At 42.3% G+C, this 23,789-nt stretch overlaps 2 protein-coding genes across 2 annotated transcripts in view; one reads left to right on the forward strand and one right to left on the reverse strand.

Moving 5' to 3' along the window:
• The window catches only part of UBAC2 (UBA domain containing 2), a 156,193-nt gene that overhangs the window by 89,165 nt on the left and 43,239 nt on the right, over positions 1 to 23,789 (reverse strand). The window lies entirely within an intron of this gene.
• On the forward strand, positions 6,398 to 21,482 carry GPR18 (G protein-coupled receptor 18). Its single transcript, XM_066580287.1, has 2 exons — positions 6,398 to 6,671; positions 20,148 to 21,482. The coding sequence occupies exon 2, from the start codon at positions 20,177 to 20,179 to the stop codon at positions 21,167 to 21,169; it is 993 nt and encodes a 330-aa protein (XP_066436384.1). The 5' UTR covers positions 6,398 to 6,671; positions 20,148 to 20,176; the 3' UTR covers positions 21,170 to 21,482.

The following is a 23,789-nucleotide window of genomic DNA, read 5'->3' on the forward strand; positions in this document are numbered from 1 at the left end:
TGCAGCAGGATTCTTTATGTAACAAAACAATTCAGATGAAACAATGCAGCTGTGTTACCACCAGGTGGCGATAGAGGAGTACATGCAAATATCTGCCATAGGTGGAAACTAGATTTTCATCTATTGAGCAAGCAATCCTTCCTTGAAAACAGTGCGGAGGTGTAACACAATAGAAATACAAGCAGAAGATGGAACGGCCTGGTATTCTGAAGTCTCCCCTGATCCAGTCTGTACATAACATTCTCCACCACATTTAATATTAGCAGAATAGCCATGACGACACTGAACGTTTAGGCTGTATACACATACATGGCTATGGTAAAGGGGTTTACCAGGACAAACATATGGATGACCTATTCTCAGGTGGGAATTCACACTTGGGATCTCTGCTCATCAAGTGTTGGAAGTGACAACGGCACTTCGGTATCCGCTGCTGTCACTTCACTGCATACCAGGCATAGAGCCATACATTTCATAAACTCTGTGCCTGGTATAGCAGCTCAATGCCATTCACATGAATGGGGCTGAGCTGCTCTCAGGCTATATGACCAATGAGCACAACATCACAGACCTGAGAAGAGACCGCAGCTCCAACAGAGCGCCACAGTCTCTCCAATCAGCTGATCCGTGGGGGTTCTGAGTGCAGATCCCCACCGGTCACATATCTTAAGGATAGTTCATCAATATTGAAGTCCCAGTAAACCCCTCTGAAGCTTTGTTCCCCCACCATATAAATTTCTAGCATATCCAGAGGGTATTTGATATGTGTCCGACAGATGTGGGGTCTCATCTCTAGTACCCCAAACCTCTCTGTAGAACAGGGGTCAGGAGCCACCAGATGCAATATGTGCATTCAGCGGTTTTTCATGCCTCCCTAGAAGTGAATGGAGAAAGCCATGTATGTGCATACCCAACTCTTCCTTCATTCTCCACCTGCATGTGGGAGTCACCTTACCAGTACTTGGGAGAGACCAGAAGTGTGAACCACATCTAGAAGACGTGTATGGCATACCCTGTGGAGATACATATGTGTCTAAGGTTTGAATTCACCATTATGGAGAGCTGTCACCAAAATGCTCTCGGTCTCTGGAAAAGGGATTATAGAATCTGATCAATGTATTCTGCTCTGTGACTGATTTTCTACCTGTAACTTACGCTAAAGCTGTCCTGAATTTATCCATATACCTTACCAAATTGTTCAAATTCATGGGGCGCTCGATCCCTGCCAGCCGTCTTAGAGAACAACTGATGGATGACCTCAGCCTTTAGACTCATTCACACACAAATGGACCCTTTAGACTAGTTCACGTCAAAGAGCATGTTACCGATAAATGGTACAAAGAGACACCAAAATAGAAAAAATAAAAAACGTATGAGAATATCCACATGGACACAATTCAAGATATATTCAAGAAACTATCTTGCTAAAAAGTCCCTGCATCTTACAGTCCTGAGTCAGGGCAGCACTTGGAGGGTTGAAGCCTAGCCAGCGAGAAAAGTAGCAACCTACCTCCAACTTGGGGTCTCCTCTTGCCACCAGAGTGGATCAGCCGCTGCTCTTCTGCCTGCACCCATTGAGGGTTGAACCCTGGACTCCTGGTCAATGTTTAAAAATGCAAGTCCCCCTGCACACACCGATGCACAGAGCAGGGTCAAAACCTGGTCCTGTCCGCTAACTTGTGAAAAAGGCAAGGTGATGTACTTATTGCACTCCAATAGTTATGTTATTTCTCGCACTTCAGATATATTAACTTCTCTTGACTTTTGATTTAAAAAAAAAAAAAAAAAACCCCGGAAATTCTACAACTTTTTTTTGTAACAATGGCTTCGTGAATCTCAAGTCATGTGACTATTCTGTTACAGCAGCTGACGCTTAGCATTGGTTTCTCAAATAATTACTCTATAAGGACTAACCATAGAATCTGAAGGGGTTGCACCAGAAAACACTTATTACCTATCTATAGGATAGGTGATAAAAGTCTGATCAGTGTGATCTCACCGCTGAAATCCCCACGATCCCGAAAGCAGGGGTACCATGTCCTCCCTCCTCTTCACTGCGGTCTCCCCAGTGAGAAAGAGATTGAGAGGAGCAGAAGTCACACATGTGCAGTGGTGCTCCATAGCTTTTCCGTGATACTACTGAAGATTGCCGAGGGCTTGTACTTTGCTATTTCTGTCAGCCCCATTGAAAGGTATGGAGTGGGCCTGCAGTGCACATGCTTGGCAGCATGTTCTATTTTACCGTGGGTATCTGCGAAATAGAGCCCATTGTGCTCTGTGGTTGCAGATATACCCTCAGCCCATATGCAATTACATTGAGGGGTGAACACTGGATTCCTTGCCAATGTTTAAAAATGTAAGTGCCCTTGCACCCACCAATGCACAGTGCAGGGTATGGGCTGGAAGTACCCGCATTATCGCTAAGCGACGGCGCGGGAAATATAAACAAACGAAGGTGTACTGCGCATAACCGTCTGTGTGAGTATGCAGTTATGCGCAGTACACAGCAGTGCGCAGAGCCATGGCCGGACTCACAGCTGGGGTCCGTTACAGTCCTTTGCAAGCAGATTCCACATCCGGCTGTGTGAGCCCAGCATTATTCAGACCGCTACCTGTAATACGTAATTTACAAGAAGTCGCAGGGAACGCTTGTCTTCATGCAGTTCCAGGAGCAGCTTGTTGAGCGCCTTCTTACAAAGCCACACAGAGCGCCACTTGTTACACCCCATCCCTGTCACTGAGGTCAAGAAATACCCCCCAAAAAAGCATAGGAGGAGGAGGGATACCCTGTTTCATTGCCCAATGCACCCATCCCAACCAGGCCTCCATAATTACCCCTGTTTTCAGACATACCACACAGTTTACATTATTTCTGTTATCTAACATTTAGGGAACACCAAAAGGAGGGGGGGGATTATTTTTAGGGTGTCATGTTTTTTCTGCACAAGTGAGCAATGGGGCCTGGAATTAATTTATTTAAATTGTGCCCTGAAAGCCAGTGGGTGTTCCCTCCATTTTAGGCTGAGCCATGTGTCCAGTAGGCAGAAGAACCAGTGCTATAACATTTAACCCCTTCCCTCTCCATGACGTATAGGTACGTCATGGAGCGGTGGGGTATTATGAAGAGAGGATGCGGGGCAACCTCTCTTCATACAGTGCAGGCGTCAGCTGTTTGTCACAGCTGACACCCACGGGCAATAGCCGCTATCGGCCGTTCGTGGCTATTAACCATTTAAATGCCGCTGTCAATTCTGACAGCGGCATTTAGATCCCCCGAACGCTGTTTGGGGGTCCCGTAAGGCCGTCCCTTGAGGTGAGATCGGGGGAGCCGTGCAGGTGTCATGGCAGCCGGGGGCCTTTAGGCCCCAGGGCTGCCTTACCAGACTGCCTATCAAGCTATCCCTGTGGGGTGGCTTAATAGACTGCCTGTTAAATGGCAGTATGACGTAATGCTATAGCATTACGTTATACTGCAGGAGCGATCAAAGGATCGCTGGTTGTAGTCCCCCCACTATAGAAAAAAACTGGTCCTTAAAATGACATATTTGCAAAAATATTAAAAAAAACATTTTCTCCACTAAAGTGCATTAACTCATGAAAAAAAACTGTGGGGTCAAAATACTTGTGACACCCCTCAGTGAATATATTAAAGGGGTGTATTTTTTTAAATGGGGTATCTATCATTCTGACACCTATAAGCCTACAATCTTGGCTTGATGCAGGAAAACAAAATTTCTCAAAATGTTAATAATTAATGTTACATTTTTACGTCTCCTAAATGGAAAAAAAAAACTAAAGTTTTTCAAATGTGCTTTCACAATAAAGTAAACAGATGGAAACATGTAGCTAATTAAAAATTTGTACAGTATTTTTGCACATATTTGACATATTGCAGTTGAAAAATTAAGAAAAAAAAGACAATTTTTTTCAAACTTTTCCCAATTTTGGCACTTTTCATAAATATACACAAATTCTATTGGTCTATTTTTACCACCTGAATGAAGAACAATATGTGGCAAAAAAACAATATCAGAATCATTTGGATATGCAAAACCTTTACGGAGTTATTTTATCTTAAAGGGACACATCAGATTTCAACAAAAATTGGCCTGGTCATTAGGGTGCAAACAGGCTTGATCACTAAGGAGTTAAAGAGATTTTTTTTTTATTTATTTTTTTATCCCTAAAATGCACATGAACTTGTAATGGTTTGATCGCTCCAGCAGTATGATGTGATACCATAGTATTACATCATAACACGATCTGACAGGCCATCGATCATGCCATAGGCATTGCTTTATAGGAAATCTGCCATGGCAGCACTAGGGGCTTTCAGAAAGCACTTAACTGCCATGGCAACTGCATGACATCCTGAGATCTTATCATGAGGGGGAGTTTGGGATCCCCAATCAAATAGGTGCATTTAAATGCCTCGGTCTGGATTGGCAGTGGTATTTAAAGGGTTAACAGCTGCTATCAGTGGCGGAGCTGTGGCAGGCAGGCGTCGGCTATAAGGGACAGTCATCACCCGCATTGTATGGAGCGGAATCGACCCCTATTCCTCTATACATAACTGTATCTCATGGAGTGTTAAGGGGTTAAAGATGATCTCCCTCTCCAGTCCCAGAACAGAATTTTGTCCCAAAACTGGAGGGTAATATATTTCTTCAAATTGTTCCCTCAAATATAATGGTTCCAGGTCCTGCTTTTGGCCATCCAAGATGGCCGACACAATCTTTAAACAGTATTATTGTATTTTGTCACCACTAGGAAGCTAAGGGTTTTAACAGGGCTTGGATGCAGGAATGCCCCTGTGACACCCCTAGTTCCCGATTGGGTGACTTCTCAAAAGGTCCTAGCAGCACAGTGTGTAGTGAATTTTGCCTTGGCTGGACGGTTAGGGATTAGTTCACCTGTTGCAGCGGTAACATAGAAGCATTTAGAGCAAATAATGTAAGCCTAACACCAAAAACATCCCTAACCCTAACCCTCCAGGCCAGGCCAAAATCAATACACTGTTTCTGCCCAGGGAACAGGCTGCTTCCTTATGTGAGCGGACTTACAGTGCTGCCTGGCAAACTGCTTCGCTGATCACAGTCAGCCCCACCGGCGCTCATCAGCACTTACATGTGCCGACCGCCGGCTCTCCGCTTCCTGCTTGCTGGCCAAGGTCATGAGAAGGTAGGTGGGAGAAGAGAGGCGACACGGAGAGTCACAGTGAGGCCGCTTAAAGGGAGCGGAGGTGATAGTCTTCCTCCACGGGCAACGCAGAAGTGACACTACAGCTGGCGGAGACTGTGCCGCCGGAGTGACAGCGGCCCCACTAATGGGAATGGGAGGCCACAGTGAGTGCAGCGCTGCTGGGGGGAGGCTGCTGCTGCCGCCTACAGTCACAGCGGGGCCAGCAGCACATGTGGTATATGCGCATCAGGAGACCGCAGTGCAGAGTGGCAGGACCTGCTGTGAGCCCCAGAAAGAGGAGCCTATCAGGAACATGGGGCGTCACCCCCCTGTCAAGCACCAAGTATCTTGTCTCCACTACTTCCGGTGGTGACAAGATACAATAATACCTCTTTAGACTACCTAATCCTTGGAGTTCATTGGTAGTGTTGGACTATCAATGCACTATACCTGTTCTCTGAGTGGCCAGACCTGCTCTTGTGATCAGCACTGGTCAATCAGAGAGGATTGTAAAGCATGCAATAGGTAGTTAAAAAATTGCTTCAGCCATTTTGGACATCCGAAAACAGGACCCAAAACTGTTGGATCAGAGGTGAGGGCAGAAAAGAGCGGCTGCAGGCAATATACCCTCCTGCCCCTCTTATCGCATGACAGAACTTTGTCCGAAACCAGAGGGTCAACTGTAACATCTGCTTGGGAGATATTCCCCTGTAAACCTAGACCTAGAAATGCATTTTGTCCATGGTGTATTTGTAGAGAATTTTCTTGGAACGGTACGTAAAATGATTAATAATTGTAGGTGATGGCTTTCTTTTATACTCACAATTACCTCTAGCAAACCAGATTCAAGAGAAAGCCAACATAAACAAAACTTTCCAGTTAAGAGGCCAATAAAGGAAAACATCCACTGCAGACATACATTTATAAATCATTTCCTACCCTTCCAGCACTTCTGGGTAAACGTAGTGACCTCACATTATCCAAACACAGCATAAGGCATTCACCTAAGATGTACTACATGGCCAGCTTTCATAGTGGTGATTGATGGTAATGACTCCTTGGCTGCCTGCAGTGTGAGCCTCCTGCTCTGCTACCTACTTCCTCATATCAGCACACAACCACCCAGGGGGATTTATTCCTCTTACACTTTCAGTTCTGTAAGATTAAAAAGTTTGCTGCACATCAGTTATGTGATACATAAGAAAAACAAGCAGGTGATCTGCTGAGGTGCGAGGAGAGCATCTCCTTGCAGGAACATAATCCTCACACTTGGTTATTTCTTGCATCTTACAAATAAGGGGTTGATTCCTGTGAAGTCCGGAGGGAGGACTTTTGTGTACAGTATTTCAGCCAACACTTTATTCACACTTTGCTTTCATTTCCTGACTTCAAGTACCCTAAAACTGTCAGCAGGAGGAAGTCACAATCTCAAGAGCATCGGAGCAGCAAAGACACCTAGCATATTGAAAATGGTCCCTATGAACTGATGGGTAAGTGCAAATAGTCAATCTTTAGAAACTAATGCAAACAAATATAGAAGAGATGCAAAGTTACAACATTAGTAGGGTTCCGTCTCTTAAAGACTGAGTATAGGATTTAATGATATTGGCAATACAAGTATTTCAGTAAGCTATGATAAACCTAAGGTCCCTTATCTTACATATCATTATACAATGCTTTACTTTTGTTTGACATGGAAGTCACTGTATAGCTGGACTGCTACATGGATTTGAGGGTAATAGATATTTGAATAGATAGCTGTTACTAGATACTTAACCCTTTCTCCTGTTGTTAAGAATTGCTGAAATTTGTTTTGGCACGTAAAAGTACTCAAACACTAAAATCTTCCCTGCCTGCATATGATTCTTGAACACGGTTTATATAGTCAGTATATACTGTACCATACACGTACGATATTAATGCATATGTATCAACAAACCTAGTCTGTGCATCCCGCAGGTCAGGGGCCACAGGTTAGCGTTGTAGTTAAAACGGTTCCAAAGGACAGATAGTAGAGAGAAATGTAAAGCTTTCTACTGATTAAGGTTTAGCAGTAAAGCATATGGGCTGCATAGATGGTACATTGTGAATTGGCTCTCATTTTGAAGATATTAACCACAGGCCTATTACTATTGGCACGCATTTTGCGATTTAAACAATTATTGCAGATTACAAAATAAATAGAGCCAATTTTGCATTTTGACGGTCATATTCGTGTTAAGCACATAGAAATTGATAAGAAATGACTAATTTTATTTCAGTAACATGACTTTTGTAAAAACCTGTCGACCAGTGAATCATTACGAGATTATACATTTCAAGGTGAAGGATTGTTACTTTTATTGGTTATTAATAATATTATATTCGGTCATGTGTTATAATGTTCGTAGTACACTGTTCTCAACGTCTTGATTGATTACATCTATGACTATAGTTTTGGCTTTTTTGGTCCATGTGTCAGAGCAGAGCCTTCACCCACATTTATAACCTGCTAAGTATTAGATCTTTTGTTCAAAGGTGACACGGAGGGACAAAGTCACTAGCCTAGCTGCTTACTTGGATTTCATCAGAAATCAATATATGGAAATTGTAACACTACACTCTGGAACATACAGTTGCAAAAACTTCTAGCCCTACACTTTGACCCCTTTGCGTGACCTTTGGTGGATGATGTTGGTGGCATAAGATTTGTTAGATCCTCACCATCGCTGTAAAATCATAAAATGTGAGTTTGATACATTGAGTGACTGTCACGCCAGGTCAAAGTTCCTGTGTTAAGTCTAGCGGTGTGGTTGTGCTTCAGCCACCAGCGCTGCTAGGAAGAGTCAAGCGCTGCTAAGCAATGTTCATATCAAGTGCTTACCAGTCTGATTATTGCCATGTCCCCAAAACGTGAAAGACCAAGCCGTGGACGGCGAACAGTTCAAGAGGTACGCTCAGATGGAAGTTGGTACACTGAAAATGTAGTTTATCCTGAAGTCCTTGCCAATTAAAATAATCAGTGCTTAAAACATTTACAACCATTCTTCCAAACATTTTATGTTCACATAGTGAACACCGGGTCAGTCTAGTAACACAAATAGTTGTACAATTCATGTCCTTAAAGGGGTTGTCCCGCGGCAGCAAGTGGGTCTATACACTTCTGTATGGCCATATTAATGCACTTTGTAATATACATTGTGCATTAATTATGAGCCATACAGAAGTTATAAAAAGTTTTTTACTTACCTGCTCCGTTGCTAGCGTCCTCGTTCCCATGGAGCCGACTAATTTTCGCCCTCCGATGGCCAAATTAGCCGCGCTTGCGCAGTCCGGGTCTTCTGCTCTCTTCAATGGAGCCGCTCTTGCAGAATGCCGGCTCCGTGTAGCTCCGCCCCGTCACGTGCCGATTCCAGCCAATCAGGAGGCTGGAATCGGCAATGGACCGCACAGAAGAGCTGCGGTCCACGGAGGGAGCAGACCCCGGCGGCCATCTTCAGCAGGTAAGTATGAAGACGCCGGACCGCCGGGATTCAGGTAAGCGCTGAGCGGTTTGTTTTTTTAACCCCTGCATCGGGGTTGTCTCGCGCCGAACGGGGGGGGGGGGTTAAAAAAAAAAAAAAACGTTTCGGCGCGGGACAACCCCTTTAATTAAGCACATTGAGTTAGTATCCATGGTACTGGGGGAAAAAGTAAGTGAACTGTTGAATTTAATAATCTGTAGATTCCACTTTACTGGTGATCACCTTCACTGAATGTTTCATGCAGCTTCACAAAGGATTTGCACAACATTGAGGATTACTTTTGAGCTATTCCTCGCAGTAAATGTGTTTTAGTTCATCAATATGTCTACCACCCCCCAGCCTGCTTCTGGATCACTGTGTTGCCTGGCTACCCCACTTCTTATCCTGTGAAATTCCAGCTGTCATCCTGACATTAATATTCCCATTAATGACCAGACCTCTCCATCTGCTTCTCAGCTACCATCGCTTTCTCTCCAGGCCTCTCAGAGCTTACAGCTTCCCCCAAGCACAAAGATGGCAATATACTTGATTTGGTTTTTCTCCATCTTTGTTCTGTTTCTGACTTTGCAAACTCTGTGATCACAACTTCCTCTCCTTTACTTGCAAGTATGCTTGGCCTTTCTAAGGACACTCCTACCTATCATATACGCAGAAATCTGCAGGCCATTTACACCCAACAATAGAGATGAGCGAGCATACTCGCTAAGGCAAACTACTCGAGCGAGTAGTGCCTTATTCGAGTACCTGCCCGCTCGTCTCTAAAGATTCGGGTGCCGGCGGGGAGCAGGGAGCAGCGGGGGCGAGCGGGGAGGAACTGAGGGGAGATCGCTCTCTTACTCTCTCTCCCCCCTGCTCACCGCCGCAACTCACCTCTCACCCGCGCCGGCAGCCGAATCTTTAGAGACGAGCGGGCAGGTACTCGAATAAGGCACTACTCACTCGAGTAGTTTGCCTTAGCGAGTATGCTCGCTCATCTCTACCCAACAATTTTTCAGAATCCTTACAGTCATCACTATCCCTGATGTCTTCCTTCTCATTTCTCGATCTGGCTGCTGAGCACTACAATAAAATACTTAAAACTGTACTGGATGAAGCTGCGCCCGCCCTGCTCCGACACCTCCCAATGCAGACCACGGCTACCCTGGCTCATGATTCAAATGAGTTTCCTTCGGCAGTGCTCTAGATGTGCCAGATGCATGTGGAGAAAATGATAAACGTCTTCAGATTTCATCCAACAGAAATTCATGCTCAGAACATACAACTTTGCCATTCACCATGTCCAACAAGCCTACTTCCTCTCACTATCCGATAAACCAATAAGACTCTCTATGACACTTTTCACTCCTTAGTCAGCCCTAAAACACAGCCCTTTTATGACAGATCTCAGTGCTGAAGATCTGGCGGCTTATTTCAAAGAGAAAATTGACAATATCCAGCAGAAAATTACTTCCCAATCCCTGATTAGCTTTGATCCCTTTCTTTCAGGACTCAAGTTTACTCTCAGCATTTGCCCCAATAACAGAAGTCTCCAGGCTCCTCTCTTCTTCTCATCCTACTATCTGCGTTAGTGACCCTATCCCCTCTCATCTCCTCATGTGTCTCTAGTTAGGCCGTTATCGATCACCTCACAACAATATTCAACCATTCAGTGCAGTGAGATTGAAAAAACACTATTCTGCCATCTTTTACTGGGTCTTGATTTTGCTGTGTACATACTGCAGCAGAAACTAAATAACTTTATTCCGTCGGTCGGTATGCTTATGACAAATTTATATTTTTTTTTACTGTACTTTTAAAAAATAATCTTCAGAAAAAAACAAAATTCTATCACCATCTTCTGACAGTTCTAACTTTTTTATTTTCCTTCTACATAGTTATGTGAGGACTCGTGTTTCTATTAGAAAAACGTATATACTCCAAAATGGTACTGATAGCTTTTTAATCCATTTTTTCCTGGAGATAGGGTGACCAAAAAAGCGCAATTCTGATGTTGTGTGTTTTTTTCTAATGACGTTCACTGTGCGTGACAAATAATGCATTACTATGGTAGATCTGACTTTTACAGATGCAGCGATACTAAATATGTTTTGTTCTTTATGGATTTGATTTATTATAAATATGGGGCAAAAAAATGCTTACATTTTTACTTCCTTTTATTTTTTCGAATTATTAAGTTTTTTTTAATCTTTACATTTAATTTATTTTTTAGTCCCTACAGGGGACTTGAACTTGTGATTGTATGATCACTCATGCAGTATAATGTAATATGATGGTATTATATTATACAATTTTGTGACAGGCATTCTATAAAGCCATGCCTGTGGCTTCAGAATACCCCAGACCGCCATGGCAACTGAACAGGACTTCATGTTCGTATTGCATTGGGGACCACCTAACTTTAATCAGAGAATTTAAAAGGTTAAAGCTGATCGTGGCTGTTGTCAGCTGTAAAAAGCAGCCGGCACCCGCACTGTATGGAGCAAGATCAGCTCCCTATCACCCTTTATACAAACCCCTGAACGCCCAGGATGTAACTGTATAGTCTGCGTCATTAAGGGGTGGTTGAAGAGAAAGACCAAGCATTTTGGTACCCTGGGACCCAATATAAAACATATTAAAAGGCAACTTCAAATCTCAATGTCATAGAAGAATTTGGGAGTATAAATGTATAACCATCTTTGACACACTCAACATAGGCATAAATATTTCAGAAGGGTTCATGGCAGAATGGGCTGAGAAATCTGCAGCAGAGCTAACACACAGATTTGGTGACCCCCTAAGACCAATTTAGAGATCATAAATCTTTCAGTGGGCTCATTAAATATTTTCATAAATTCTTTATTTTGGTTTTAAGAAAACATTTTGAACATCAGAAAAGGGAAACATTTCAAAGAAAAAAAATGCCACACAAATCATGAGGTATTGCAGATAGTTGCTGCTTCAATAATATCCCTTAGTTCTCCATTTGTGGCTATGTGAAGAAGGGCTTAGTGGTAATATGCTAATGGAGCTCTGATTGTGTAGCTCTTGTTTAATTAACTAGAACTTGCAGAATAATTAAACAACTGTAAACAATACCTACAAATAAAAATAACTGGTAGAAGGAGTAAGGGCCCATGTAGACACAAGGATTAGCGCTCAAAAGATGTCTTTTGAGCGATAATCGTTGTGTCATTTACAGAGCAAGATGATCTCCCAAAACGTTGAGAGATCACCTTGGCCTGCGAGCAAAGGATGCAGAAGACAAGCGGGGTGTCCACACTTGTCTTCTGCATCCAGCTGCTACTCGCTCCGAGCGCCCAGCTGTTATACAGCTGAGCGCTCTGAGCGGAGAATGCTGAAGACAAGCGGGGTGTCCTGTCTTCTGCATCCAACTGTTCTCTGCTCGGTGCGCCCAGCTGGACCGCTCTGTTCTTCATACCCAGCCTGTCATCAACGAGCGGGATACAGCTGAAACAATAGTATCAGCTGTATCCCGCTGTGAATCCCTAATAAGGCTCATCGTTATCTTTCAACATGCAAAAGACGGCTTTTGAGTGAATTTTGAGTGATAACCGATGTGTCTAAATGGGCGTTCAGACTGGACGAATGTCGGGCAAACTATGCCCCTCACTCGTCCCTGCACATACTCGCTGCTTAGCAGGTGGCTGCACGAGAGCTAGTATCGCTGCTGCACGAGAGCTAGTATCGCTAGCTCACAGCGGGGAGGCTGGAGGAGATTTCTCCGTCCCTCTCTATTGACTTAACATAGCGTCCGCTCAGTACTGAACGGCTGCTATTTACACTGAGCGATCAGCTCATCGTCCATCATTTATGCAGCATAAACGATAGGTAATGAGCTAATCGCTCAGTGTAAATAGCAGCCATTCAGTACTGAGCGGACACTATGTTAAGTCAATAGAGGACACACAGAGAAGAGTGTTGGGTGTCGTTTGCCCGACATTTGTCCTGTCTAAATGGACCCTAAGGCGGATTTGGGTGGGTTATGGACTGAGCAACAGGAAAATGTGAATAAAAGTAGGAGAAGGGAACAGCATTAAAAAAGGAGGGGAGGGGAAACGGAGGCTTGTGGGTAGGGTCAGTTAAGTCTAGTCGCTTAAGAGAAAATGTCACAGAAAACAGCAATATACTTATTGATAAACTGATGCAACAGGGCATTTTTTGTGTTTGATAATTTCCTTTCTGTGATTTTAACTAATACTAGAGCAGGGACCAACAATAAATGAGGACCCATGATGAGGGTGGTGGGCTCACTTATTTTGGCCAAAATATCAACTAATACCTCATCTTTATTATTCATCAGTAACGTGCAGTGCGGCTTTGGGGGAGCCCAGGGTGTCAGTGCCGGTGTGGTTCACCTGTCGGGTGCAGGGCAACCAACTGCATTCAAATATGGCGTCATTAATAGGTTGTAAGCCTGCATGGTGCACTACACGTACCATGTGACCTAATACCCTGTATCTACCTTTTTGTGCAAGAATAAACACTAAGCAGCCACCTGCTCAGTATAAGGAGGGCTTGTGAGTGGCTGTCTCATCAGTGTCTTGCACATGTTTTAGTCGCTCCTCCATTTAGCATTCTGGCTGTCTGTATGTTGAGGGTAACATGGTTCATATGACTGCCCTTTTGCATCAGTTTATCAGAAAGTATATGGCCATTTTCTGTGACCTTTCTGTCCGTTTGATAATTTCCGGTTCGGGTCCTGTATTTTCTTAAGGAATTTGCCTGAAGCTTACTGCACTTATTTCCATATTCATATAAATGTCATATTTCATATCTCAGGAAAGCTTTAACTTATAGATTACGTTTGTCCCAAAGGCGTTTGTGGACTAAGATAAACTGGAACTGGAGGGCAATGGAATGAGATTGTTTGTGGGCCCTTTCTAATGATGTAATCTCTGATATAAGGGCTTTATCTTCCCAGGAGTGTTTTTTTCTTCCATGTCTCACCAATAGCCCAGTGATCACATATCTGTGTGACGCCCATATTGTCAGAGGGGATGTGTCCTTCAGGAGGTTCTCCTGAAAGTAGACAGTCATTTCCCGCCTGACATCCGAGGCCACTAAAGGATCCTGGATGAAGGACTTGTTTAGGCGCCAGTTCCATGTTCTGGGGAGTCCATGAGGGGAGGACATGGAGCATGGCGTGATCTGCGAATGTGATGGCATCCTAATTATTTACTCCTCTACTCATCCTGTTCTGTTATTGTGCAAATTAATCACACCATGTCTGTGCCCTTTTATATAATATATGCTCTTCTTCAGCTTTATGCTATTATTGCCTGTTGAAGAATCCTAAGTAGGTTGGAAAGCTCGCTATAACATGTATTTTTGTTAGCCATTAAAAAGGTATCATATCTACAAGATTACTTGGTTCTCTTACAGAGAACAGTCACATTTTGCTCTACTGGCTAACACCGTATAATTTTTTTTTCTTTTGGCTCCATATTACGTATGTACTTTTATGCAACCATATAGTATAATGCACATAATATGCATCAAAATAAGACACGCTGTATGTTTTTTACGTGCGTAAAAAGCGCAGATCTGAATGGCCCAGTGTAAATCAATGTAGTTTTAGAAGTGCATAATACATAGCCAAAATACACTCATGTGAGTGAGCCTTAAAAAAAATATACAAGGTTGCCCCCTATCCCCTGCCCTCTTTGCCTTGGAAATGGAACCCGTGGCACAAATTATTAGAAACAACCGAAATATTTGAGGCATGGAAGTAGAAAAACAAGAATACAAAATTAGCCTATTCGCAAACGACATTCTCCTTACCCTTACCAGGCCTCTTACTTCTCTCCCAAACTCAATAGCTGAACTGGACTCTTTTGCAAATGTGTCGGGCCTATTCGATAACATAGAAAATACCGAAGCTATTTCCATTATATCCCCTTATATATGCAGAAACTCATATAGCTTGACTTTGGGTTTTAAGCTCCCCCACATTACATTACTCACTTAGGTATTAAGCTGACCCCCTCTTTGGACAAATTTTATAAATGAAACTATCCCCTATTATTTAGCTCTCTTAAATCGGATATATGAGGAGATGGGATAAACCCAATCTTTTCTGGACAGGTCGTGTAAATTCAGTCAAGAGGATAGTCCTCCCACATCTCCTCTATTTATTTAGATGCCTCCCTATCAATGTCTCCACAGCGGACTTGAAAGATAGACAACAAGCAATTTTTCAGTTTATATGGAAAAACAAAAGACCAGGAATCAAACAAAAAAAATATTTACTACCATAGACGGATAGGAGGCCTATCAGTCCCTAATTTGTGAAAGTACTTTCTAGAGTCCCAAATGTCACAGATCCCCCGTGTTTGCAGGACCGAAAGCTTAGTTATGGGCAGAACTAGAGGCCTCACTATAGCCCCAATCAATTTTAAAGCAATCTTCTCAGACAAGAACGTAAAGCCTGCAGCCATCCAATACCTCTCATCCCTGCCTTATCTCTTCCTAATTAGGAGGAGCGGATTCAAGTATACATTGATTCAACTTCTCCTCCTTTACTACCTGTCATTCCTAATCAAGCCTTTACCTTGAGCTCTCAAAGAGATAGCTTTATTTGGTGGCAGAATAGAGGCCTGACTATTCTATACCACTTCATATCACAAAATAGACTCCTCACACCACAACAACCTATGGGTAAATACTCTATTCCGAAAAGCTTATGGTTAGAACTGACACAAATCCATAGTTTTGTACGATCCCTGCTAGGCACCACTAACCCCACTGCCTGTATGTAGACCCCTCTGCAATCAGGTTTGATATCTCTCCTGTACACTAATATGAACCAACCTGCTTCGGGATTGAAGCTCCCATTCATGCAACGATGGGAATCAGACCTAACTATCTCCCTCACCCTAGCTAGATGGCATCACTGCTGTACCTTTATATCAAAAGAGCCACCAAGCAACCCTCGCTGAAGCATCATTTACTACAGATCCTATTTGGTCCCCTCGATAATCCATAATACGCCCCAGAAACCTTACCAAACTGCTTTAGACGGTGTAACTCACTGGGAATGACTTCTCATATTTGGTGGACATGTCCGGTAGTGAGATCTCTTTGGAGGCAAGTGGCCAATCTTACATCTAAAGTCCTAGCCAAAGCAGTCCTTCTTTCCCTGTCGTCTTGCCTCCTGGCCGACAAGCCTCTTGGATACAACAATCAACAACATAAGCTCTCACAGTTTATCTGTATGGCTGCTAGAATCTATATTGCCTCCCAGAGGTTTGCACCCAGTCTCTTAATTAATCCAATTGCTAGAATTTCAAGAATGATGTTATATGAAAAACTGTCGACCATGAGGGAAGCAGGGTGGAGATGACAATAAATAAAATTTACAGTAAAAGATACAATTACACTTATTACTACCTGATACCATGTGTGGATGTTTTATGTTCTGTTCATTCCATGTTTCAGAAAAATGCACCCTCTGTGAGGGGAAACGTTTTTTGGCTAAGTTAGCCTGTCAGGCCTGCATTAATCTCAATAAAACCATTTGAGACAAAAAAGATATAGAAGTTTAACTTTCAGGCAGTTTTTGGAATATCTGCAATAGGAATATCAAACTTGTGTCTGATCTTTGTTCAAATGAAGACTTAGCAGACATAGCACGTAAGCCTAGACATACAAACTAAGCCATGAAAGGCAGACTGCAAGTACTTTCACAATCTGAAGCGCATGCGGTGATCTTTATGCTGTAAATACAGTTTGATCTTTCTTGAGCTTAACTTCTGTAAATGCGGATCCAAAATCTCTGAGCTATTGAGCACTCCGGCTATATATGATACATTGTGTCCCCTGTCCGCACTTCTTGAGGCAGAATGACAATACACCAGGATACATATGTGACAGTCTAAGGGCTCATGTGCACACGCGGGTTTGAATTACAGAATCCACAAGGTGTAACCGCACGGATGATCTGCAGTTCAAGTCGCCCATAGACAATCATTGGCACCCGCAGCTTAATTAAAGCATGCGGATTTGTTTTGCGGACCTTCTAGTCCGGAAAACAAATCGCAGCATGCTGTATTTTGCCGCAGATCCCGCAGGGATGGCTTCCATTGAAGTCAATGGAAGCCGTCCAATCTGCGGCACACCTGTAACTGTCACTGCAGGTGTGTCGCGGATCCCGCGGGAAAGGAGGAGATTTTTTCTCTAAATCTCTTCTGTCCATGGGCAAGGGCATGACGACCAGCGGGGTCATCCACATCCATGGAGGAGAAGATGGACGACCTGCATGGCCATGCAGAGGACCTGGAATGATAAGTAATGTCCGCATGCCCGGGCAGGGTGGGATTCCGGGGCGGGGCTCTCGCCCACAGAATCCGACCCACCTGTAGACATGAGGCCTAACTGGCACCATATCCCACCGAAGCAGGACTTTCCATCTGGCTTCCACAAGTGACATACTGATAGTTTGTTTAGCCATGGTTTGTGCCAAATAGTTCCAATCGTCAAGATCCAGCACCTTCCCCATAGCCTTCTCCCACTACAGCATATAGAGTAGCTGATTTCAAAGCTACATGATGTTTCCATCTTAATTCATGTGTAACACTAAAATGAAATTTCATTTCATTTGACCAGAGAACAATGCATTGTGGGTGCTCAAACAGTTAAAGCAAGGCAGTTTTGTCACATAAACTGCTGTCTGTTTCCACAGGGCAACTAGTAGAAACTTGCCAGTAGTTATATATATGAAATGGCAAAACTGACAGGAAAGTAGTCAAAATTAGTACAAAACCCATAAAACAGTGACAATTACTCTCAGCTGGGCAGACACGGCAACTTTCAGTAGCTTTATGTAGAATACCTGTGAAATGTTGCTGAAAGAAGAATTATGTTTAATGATATAATGATCCTTTAATAATACTTTGCAGATAGGAATTTACAGCAAAAGTTTGGATGAAAAATATAAGAAAACTAAAAGTTACCCGAACTATAAGAGACAAACAGGAAAACACTGCTCTGACAATTAATCACTTATTTTTAGAAGGTGGAAGTTAGTCAGTCAGCATGTGTGAAGATAGAACGGTTTTACATGTGGCTGTGGTCCTCAGTGCCGCCGAGCCTTCTTCAAGGGAGATTGTTCAGAGCATTAATAACCAGTGAAGTTCAAACTGCAGAAGTGATTTAATTACACATCAGCAAATGCTGCTTAACATACAAAGGGAAGTTTACACCCTACAAAAGTCCCTTTAATAAGACAGGGTTTTATTCCTTATATGGACTACTGCTGTGATCGCCTTAATTAAAATGTTTGGTGGTTACATACACAAATGTTTCCAGAAAGTATAAAGTATGTTAAAACAAGGCACAAAGTAACAAAAACAAAGCTATTTTTGTACCTAGATTACTAGAAGTATGAAAGCACATGGCATTTCAGATGATAACAGTAAATACTGCAAGGCGAAAACAAGGCAGCTTATCAAGCATCCTCCATGCCGTCCCAGTAGATTTGGTCTGCGTATCTAGTATTTGAAAGTTTTTCGCTGTGTACAACTGTATCGACCATATTTGAGCCCTTAAGGACGCCGTCTTTTTTTCCCCCCATTTTCGTTTTTTTCCTCTCCACTTTCAAAAATCATAACTCTTATTTATCCATCGACGCAGCTGTTTGAGGGCTTGCTTTTTGCAGGGCAAGTTGTATTTTTCAATGGTACTATTTAATGTACCACATAATGTACTGAGAAACTTTTTGACAAATTTCTAAGTGAAGAGAAATGGAAAAAATAACAAAATTCCGCCATCTTTAGGGGTTCTTGTTACTACAGTCTGCACACTGACACGAGAACTTTATTCTATGGGTCAGTACGATTACGCCGATACCAAATTCATATTGTTTTATTTTAGCGCTACTACTTTAAAAAAAATAAAACTTCTTTGGAAAAACATTTTCCGCCATCTTCTGACAACCATAACTTTTTTTATTTTTCTGTCAACATAGTTGTGTGAGGACTCTTTTTTGTATAACGTCCTGTAGTTTCTTTTGGTACTAATTTTGTTAAAAAAAAAAAAAAAGATTGCTTTTTAAAATTATTTTTCTTGAAGGTGGGATGACCCAAAATAGCACGATTCTGGGGTGTATTTTTTTTCCGGACAACGTTCGCCGTGCAGGACAAATAATGCATTATCAGTTCCATCATCTTACTGTAAAAAATATTGTAGCGTGCTTTTTTCCAGCATTTGTGCTGGAACCCCTGGAATAAAGCCCCACATTTTTGTCCCCACCTGAGTACAAAAGGAAGGGTCTTTTCAAGATACTTGCTTTCAGAGTTCTATCGTTGTTCATTAGAGATGAGCGAGCGTACTCAGAAAAGCACTACTCGCTCGAGTAATTTGCTTTATCCGAGTATCGCTGTGCTCGTCCCTGAAGATTCGGGTGCCGGCACGGAGCGGGGAGCTGCAGGGGAGAGCGGGGAGGAACGGAGGGGAGATCTTTCTCTCCCTCTCTCCCGCCCGCTCTCCTCTGCTCCCCGCTGCGACTCACCTGTCAGCCGCAGCGGCACCCGAATCTTCAGGGACGAGCACAGCGATACTCGGATAAAGCAAATTACTCGAGCGAGTAGTGCTTTTCCGAGTACGCTCGCTCATCTCTATTGTTCATGCTTTCACTCACAAGTCATGTGATTGCTATCTTGTTGTGATGACATCCCATACATAGGGCTGGATCATATAATTATATAATACCTGTAACAAGGATGTGTGAATCAACCACCCTTACGGTGTTCCATGCATGTGTCAGCAATGTGGTGAGTACCAAGGTCAGCATCCTGACTTTAACCTTATTTGAGAAAAATTTACAAGGGCAGCTAGTCCCAGTAAGAACTATGGGAAATTTACTGCTAGGACCTATGTTAGATAGAAAACCTGCCATAGTTAGTACTGTTAGATAGAAAACCTGCCATAGTTAGTAACCTTATTTGAGATGCTGTGCATGCAAAGCATCCCAGAAATATTTCTGAACTAAAAACACATTTACAGGGAAGAATGGTCCATATTTCCTCCTCAGCACTGTGCAAATCGTATTTGCAACTAAAGAAACCATTTAGTGCAGCTGATTTCTGCTTAAGGGAGACCTACAGTTTAAATTCAAGGGTTCACTTATTTTTTCTCCCTGCAATGTGAATGTTTATTCAATATGCTCAATAAAAGGCAACCACTAAAAGCTGTACAAATGCCTGTTTACACTGAGCAAGATTTTGCTCGCTAGTCTCATCGTTTCAGTGAGTTGTAACAAGGTGACTAGCGCCTACTAAGCGATTTTTCACTCAGTACCCCATTGGATTCAGTGTTTACAAGGGACAGCTATTGCTGAAAATCACTCGTTTGAGCGATTGTTGAGTCGATAGTTGTCCTGTGTAGAGTCACGTTAACTGTGAACTCTAATTTATAACCACTTGCCATGATTATTCATATATAGTGCTTCTCTTTGTATTCTAGGGACCACGTTTTCTGTATGAGAAATAATAATGGAGAATGGAAATCAAAGCCAAGTCACTACTCTGTACATCCGGCAGCTTCAAGAATATGGAATTGCTGCACTTGTATACTACAGCATTGTGCTGCCTATTGGACTGTTGGTTAATATTACAGCATTGTGGGTCTTTAGCTGCACAACCAAGAAAAGAACCACAATAACAGTGTACATGATGAACGTGGCACTGCTCGATCTCATGTTTCTCCTGTTTGTTCCTTTCCGTATATTCTACTATGCCAAACAATTATGGCCCTTTGGCGATGTATTCTGTCGGATCATGGGTGCCATCACCGTTTTTTACCCGAGTGTCACATTGTGGTTGCTTGCCTTTATAAGTGCTGATCGATACATGGCTATTGTGCAGCCCAAGCACATCAAAGAACTTAAGAACATTTCCAAAGCAGTCACAGCATGCTTTGGGATTTGGATAATGACCATTGTAACCACAACCCCTTTGCTTTTTATATACGAGGACCCTGATAAAGAATTGAATTTTACCACTTGTTTTAAGCTGTTCGACATTGTCCACTTAAAGCAAAACAGAATACTGAACTTTGCCCGCCTAATATTTTTTTTCCTGATCCCCCTGGTAATTATGATAGGGTGTTATACTATCATAATATACAGTCTTATCAGTGGAAGAACATCTCGACTCAAGCCTAAAGCAAAGAAGAAGTCAATCCGCATTATGGTGACTCTGATCCTGCAGGTTCTGGTGTGCTTTGTGCCATTTCATGTCTGCTTTCTGTTAATAATGATTCTGGAACAACAAGAACACTACATTGCATGGGCAAAGGTATCCACCTTCCTGATGAACCTTAGTACATGTCTAGATGTTATCTTATATTACATCGTCTCCAAGCAGTTCCAGGCCCGAGTCATCAGCGTTATTTGGTATAGAAACTATCTACGTAGTGTCCGGAGAAAGAGCACGAGGGGCGGCAGTGTTCGATCCTTGAGCAATGTCAACAGTGAAATGGTGTGATCACTGGATGTTTTTTTATATGCATATGAAATAAGTGAATGTACTTCAAATATATATTCCTTTAAATCCAAAGATAAGAGATTTTTTTTTCTTTGCTTGACAAATCATTGTATATGGTAGAATGCATATTTCATGTAGTGCCCCATTGTTAGCAGCTTCAGAAACAAGTAGCAATAGGGATGTCAGTATTACTAGAACTCAATATTAGGGTCAACACAATATCCTCAGCAGTTAGCATTAAGTCTTCTAAATATTTTGCTTTAAAACCGAATGTGGTTCAGCACAGTCTGTGTTATGTAGAAGTGGCACGTGAACTACATAAGGTTGGGGACTTCTGCTCCAGGGTGTTAGTTTGCTCTACGACGAGTAAAAGATTTAATATGACCTCACAATGCTTCTCCCCTCTTTACGTGACAGCTATACAGATAATTTGGAGGTGGGGCAGCAGAGAAGTACCACCAAGTGCGGCCAACATAAACAGATCAGATGTTCTATTGACAGCGTCAGGAGAAAAGCTGCAATGAATATACATTTCCCATGGTCACTCTCCTCAATTAACTAAATCAAAATACTAAATATTAGTTTGGATAATCAACAGAGATTAGTGAAAAATCACTTTTAACATGTTAGCTACTAGGGGTTTCCCTTCCTTCTAACTTGCTCCCTACTGCCTGTTGTCATGTAAATTCTGTTTCTACTAACAGAGACCCCAAGATGAACAGCAGCAAGATGTTGTTTCATGCTGCCCATGGAAGTCCATAGAGAGGAGAGGGGAAGGAGGAAGGAGCTGCATAATGAGAAAGAAACAAAGACACAGTTGTACTGCTGCAGATAATATTAAGTGATTTACTGTGTTCAACTATTGGAATCACATCTACACTGTTCAGTAGTGCTGTACACTGTCCTCTATGATGCACTTACATATGAGGATGTGCTACAGAGATATAGAGAAGAGGATATCCCACTTTACAACGTGTGCATCATAGCAACTAGTTTACATTCAGAGTCTTCACACTGAAAAAAAATGTTAAAAGGAAAAAAAAAGCAGGATACTAGTCATATAATGGCCATAAATAGTGTTATTTCTCATGTACACTCAGGGCAGCTTATTCTGAAAAGCCACCTGAAAGCGTGGGTACACTTTAAGTCTTTTTAACTGAGACATTCCAAACTGTAATATACTTTTAAGTCTACCGATCTTTTTCTTTCAAAACACAAAAACATAAGGAGGGGAGGGAAAACAAAAATGTTTGAAACATGGCGAGATAGAGGGATTATGAGAGTCTAACACCTCTTCCACCCAGAGACCCCTAGATACAAGACTTTTAGAGAACTGTGTGAGGAATATGACCAGCCCACGTCCCATTTCCTACCATTGGCCCAAGTATGGAATTTTCTACGGGAAAGACTAACTAACATATCCAGAGAATCAGTACTTAACCCTATTGATATTGTGGTTAAAAATCTTTTGTGTAAACACTCCATCTCACACCTGTATTCCAGACTTAGAGAGCGGTGGATGCAAGAAAGCAGCTACAGGTTATTTAAAAAATGGGCGCGAGATCGTTAGGATCCGGATCTACCTGAGGGAATAATTAAAAGTTGGAACTCGATGAGGCAAGTGGTATCAAATGAACGCTGGCGAGAAACATACTTTAAGCTAATTCATGGGGCAATATATGGTTTTGACAAACCTCAGAATCCCAATGGCCCACCCAGGCTACAGGCTTGTCCCAGATGCTCCAGATCCAACACTGATTTCCTACATGGCATCTGGCACTGTCCTAAGATTAAAAAATACTGGATTGGGGGTTAAAAATTATTACAAGATATGGGAGGACAGACCCTACAATTGACTTCGCAAACTGTTATACTCCACCAATTGCCCGATCAGACGAGAAAGGGCAGAATGACCCACATTATTCTATTGATTAGCAATTAAAATATCTTTTAAAAATGGAGAGAATAGAGATTGAGAAGTGTGTGGAGACCCAGGCCTCGAAATTCTTCAAAAAATGGAGGGAATTTATAGAACAATGTCTTGATCCTAATGAAATCAAGGAGTGTATGAACCAGTTCATTAACACAACGTGGGATTATAAACAAAATGACAGGAACTAGCTGGGAATCCTAAAGATTACATGACAATTCATGGAGGGAAGGTGAGCGCTGGGGGGATACACTGCGGGTTGGCTTAGTTATTAATTATGTGTTAGATTTCCATTTTTATAACAGGGCATTAAGATTTTGGATGTTTAGGGAAGGGGGGGGTGTAAAGGGAATAAATAAAAAATGGAAGATGTATATATGAGTTTGACATTATTCTACAAACAGAAATTACTAAGGTGAATAACTAACGTTGATTGCTAAGGACGGAACCGCCTCTGTAATAGAAATGTGTGCTATGTGGTCATGATTTTGTGTAACAAGTACAGCCTACTCATGTGTATTTTTCTTGAAATGCCAATAAAAAAGAGAGTTTAAAACAAACAAAAACAACAACAACAAAAAAAAAAAACCACAAAAACTCCTGGAAAGCAGATTATGCAAGATAAGAGGTATTTATTGACCTGAAGAGACTGAGCCAACATGCACAACCCCTTCTTGATAGTAGGGCCCA

This window comes from Eleutherodactylus coqui, chromosome 1 (assembly GCF_035609145.1).
Source record: "Eleutherodactylus coqui strain aEleCoq1 chromosome 1, aEleCoq1.hap1, whole genome shotgun sequence".
In the NCBI taxonomy this organism is placed as follows: Eukaryota; Metazoa; Chordata; class Amphibia; order Anura; family Eleutherodactylidae; genus Eleutherodactylus; species Eleutherodactylus coqui.

What these genes read in the sequence shown, in the direction of transcription:
- GPR18 (XM_066580287.1), top strand. Translation starts at nt 20,177, where the DNA reads ATGGAGAATGGAAATCAAAGCCAAGTCACTACTCTGTACATCCGGCAG.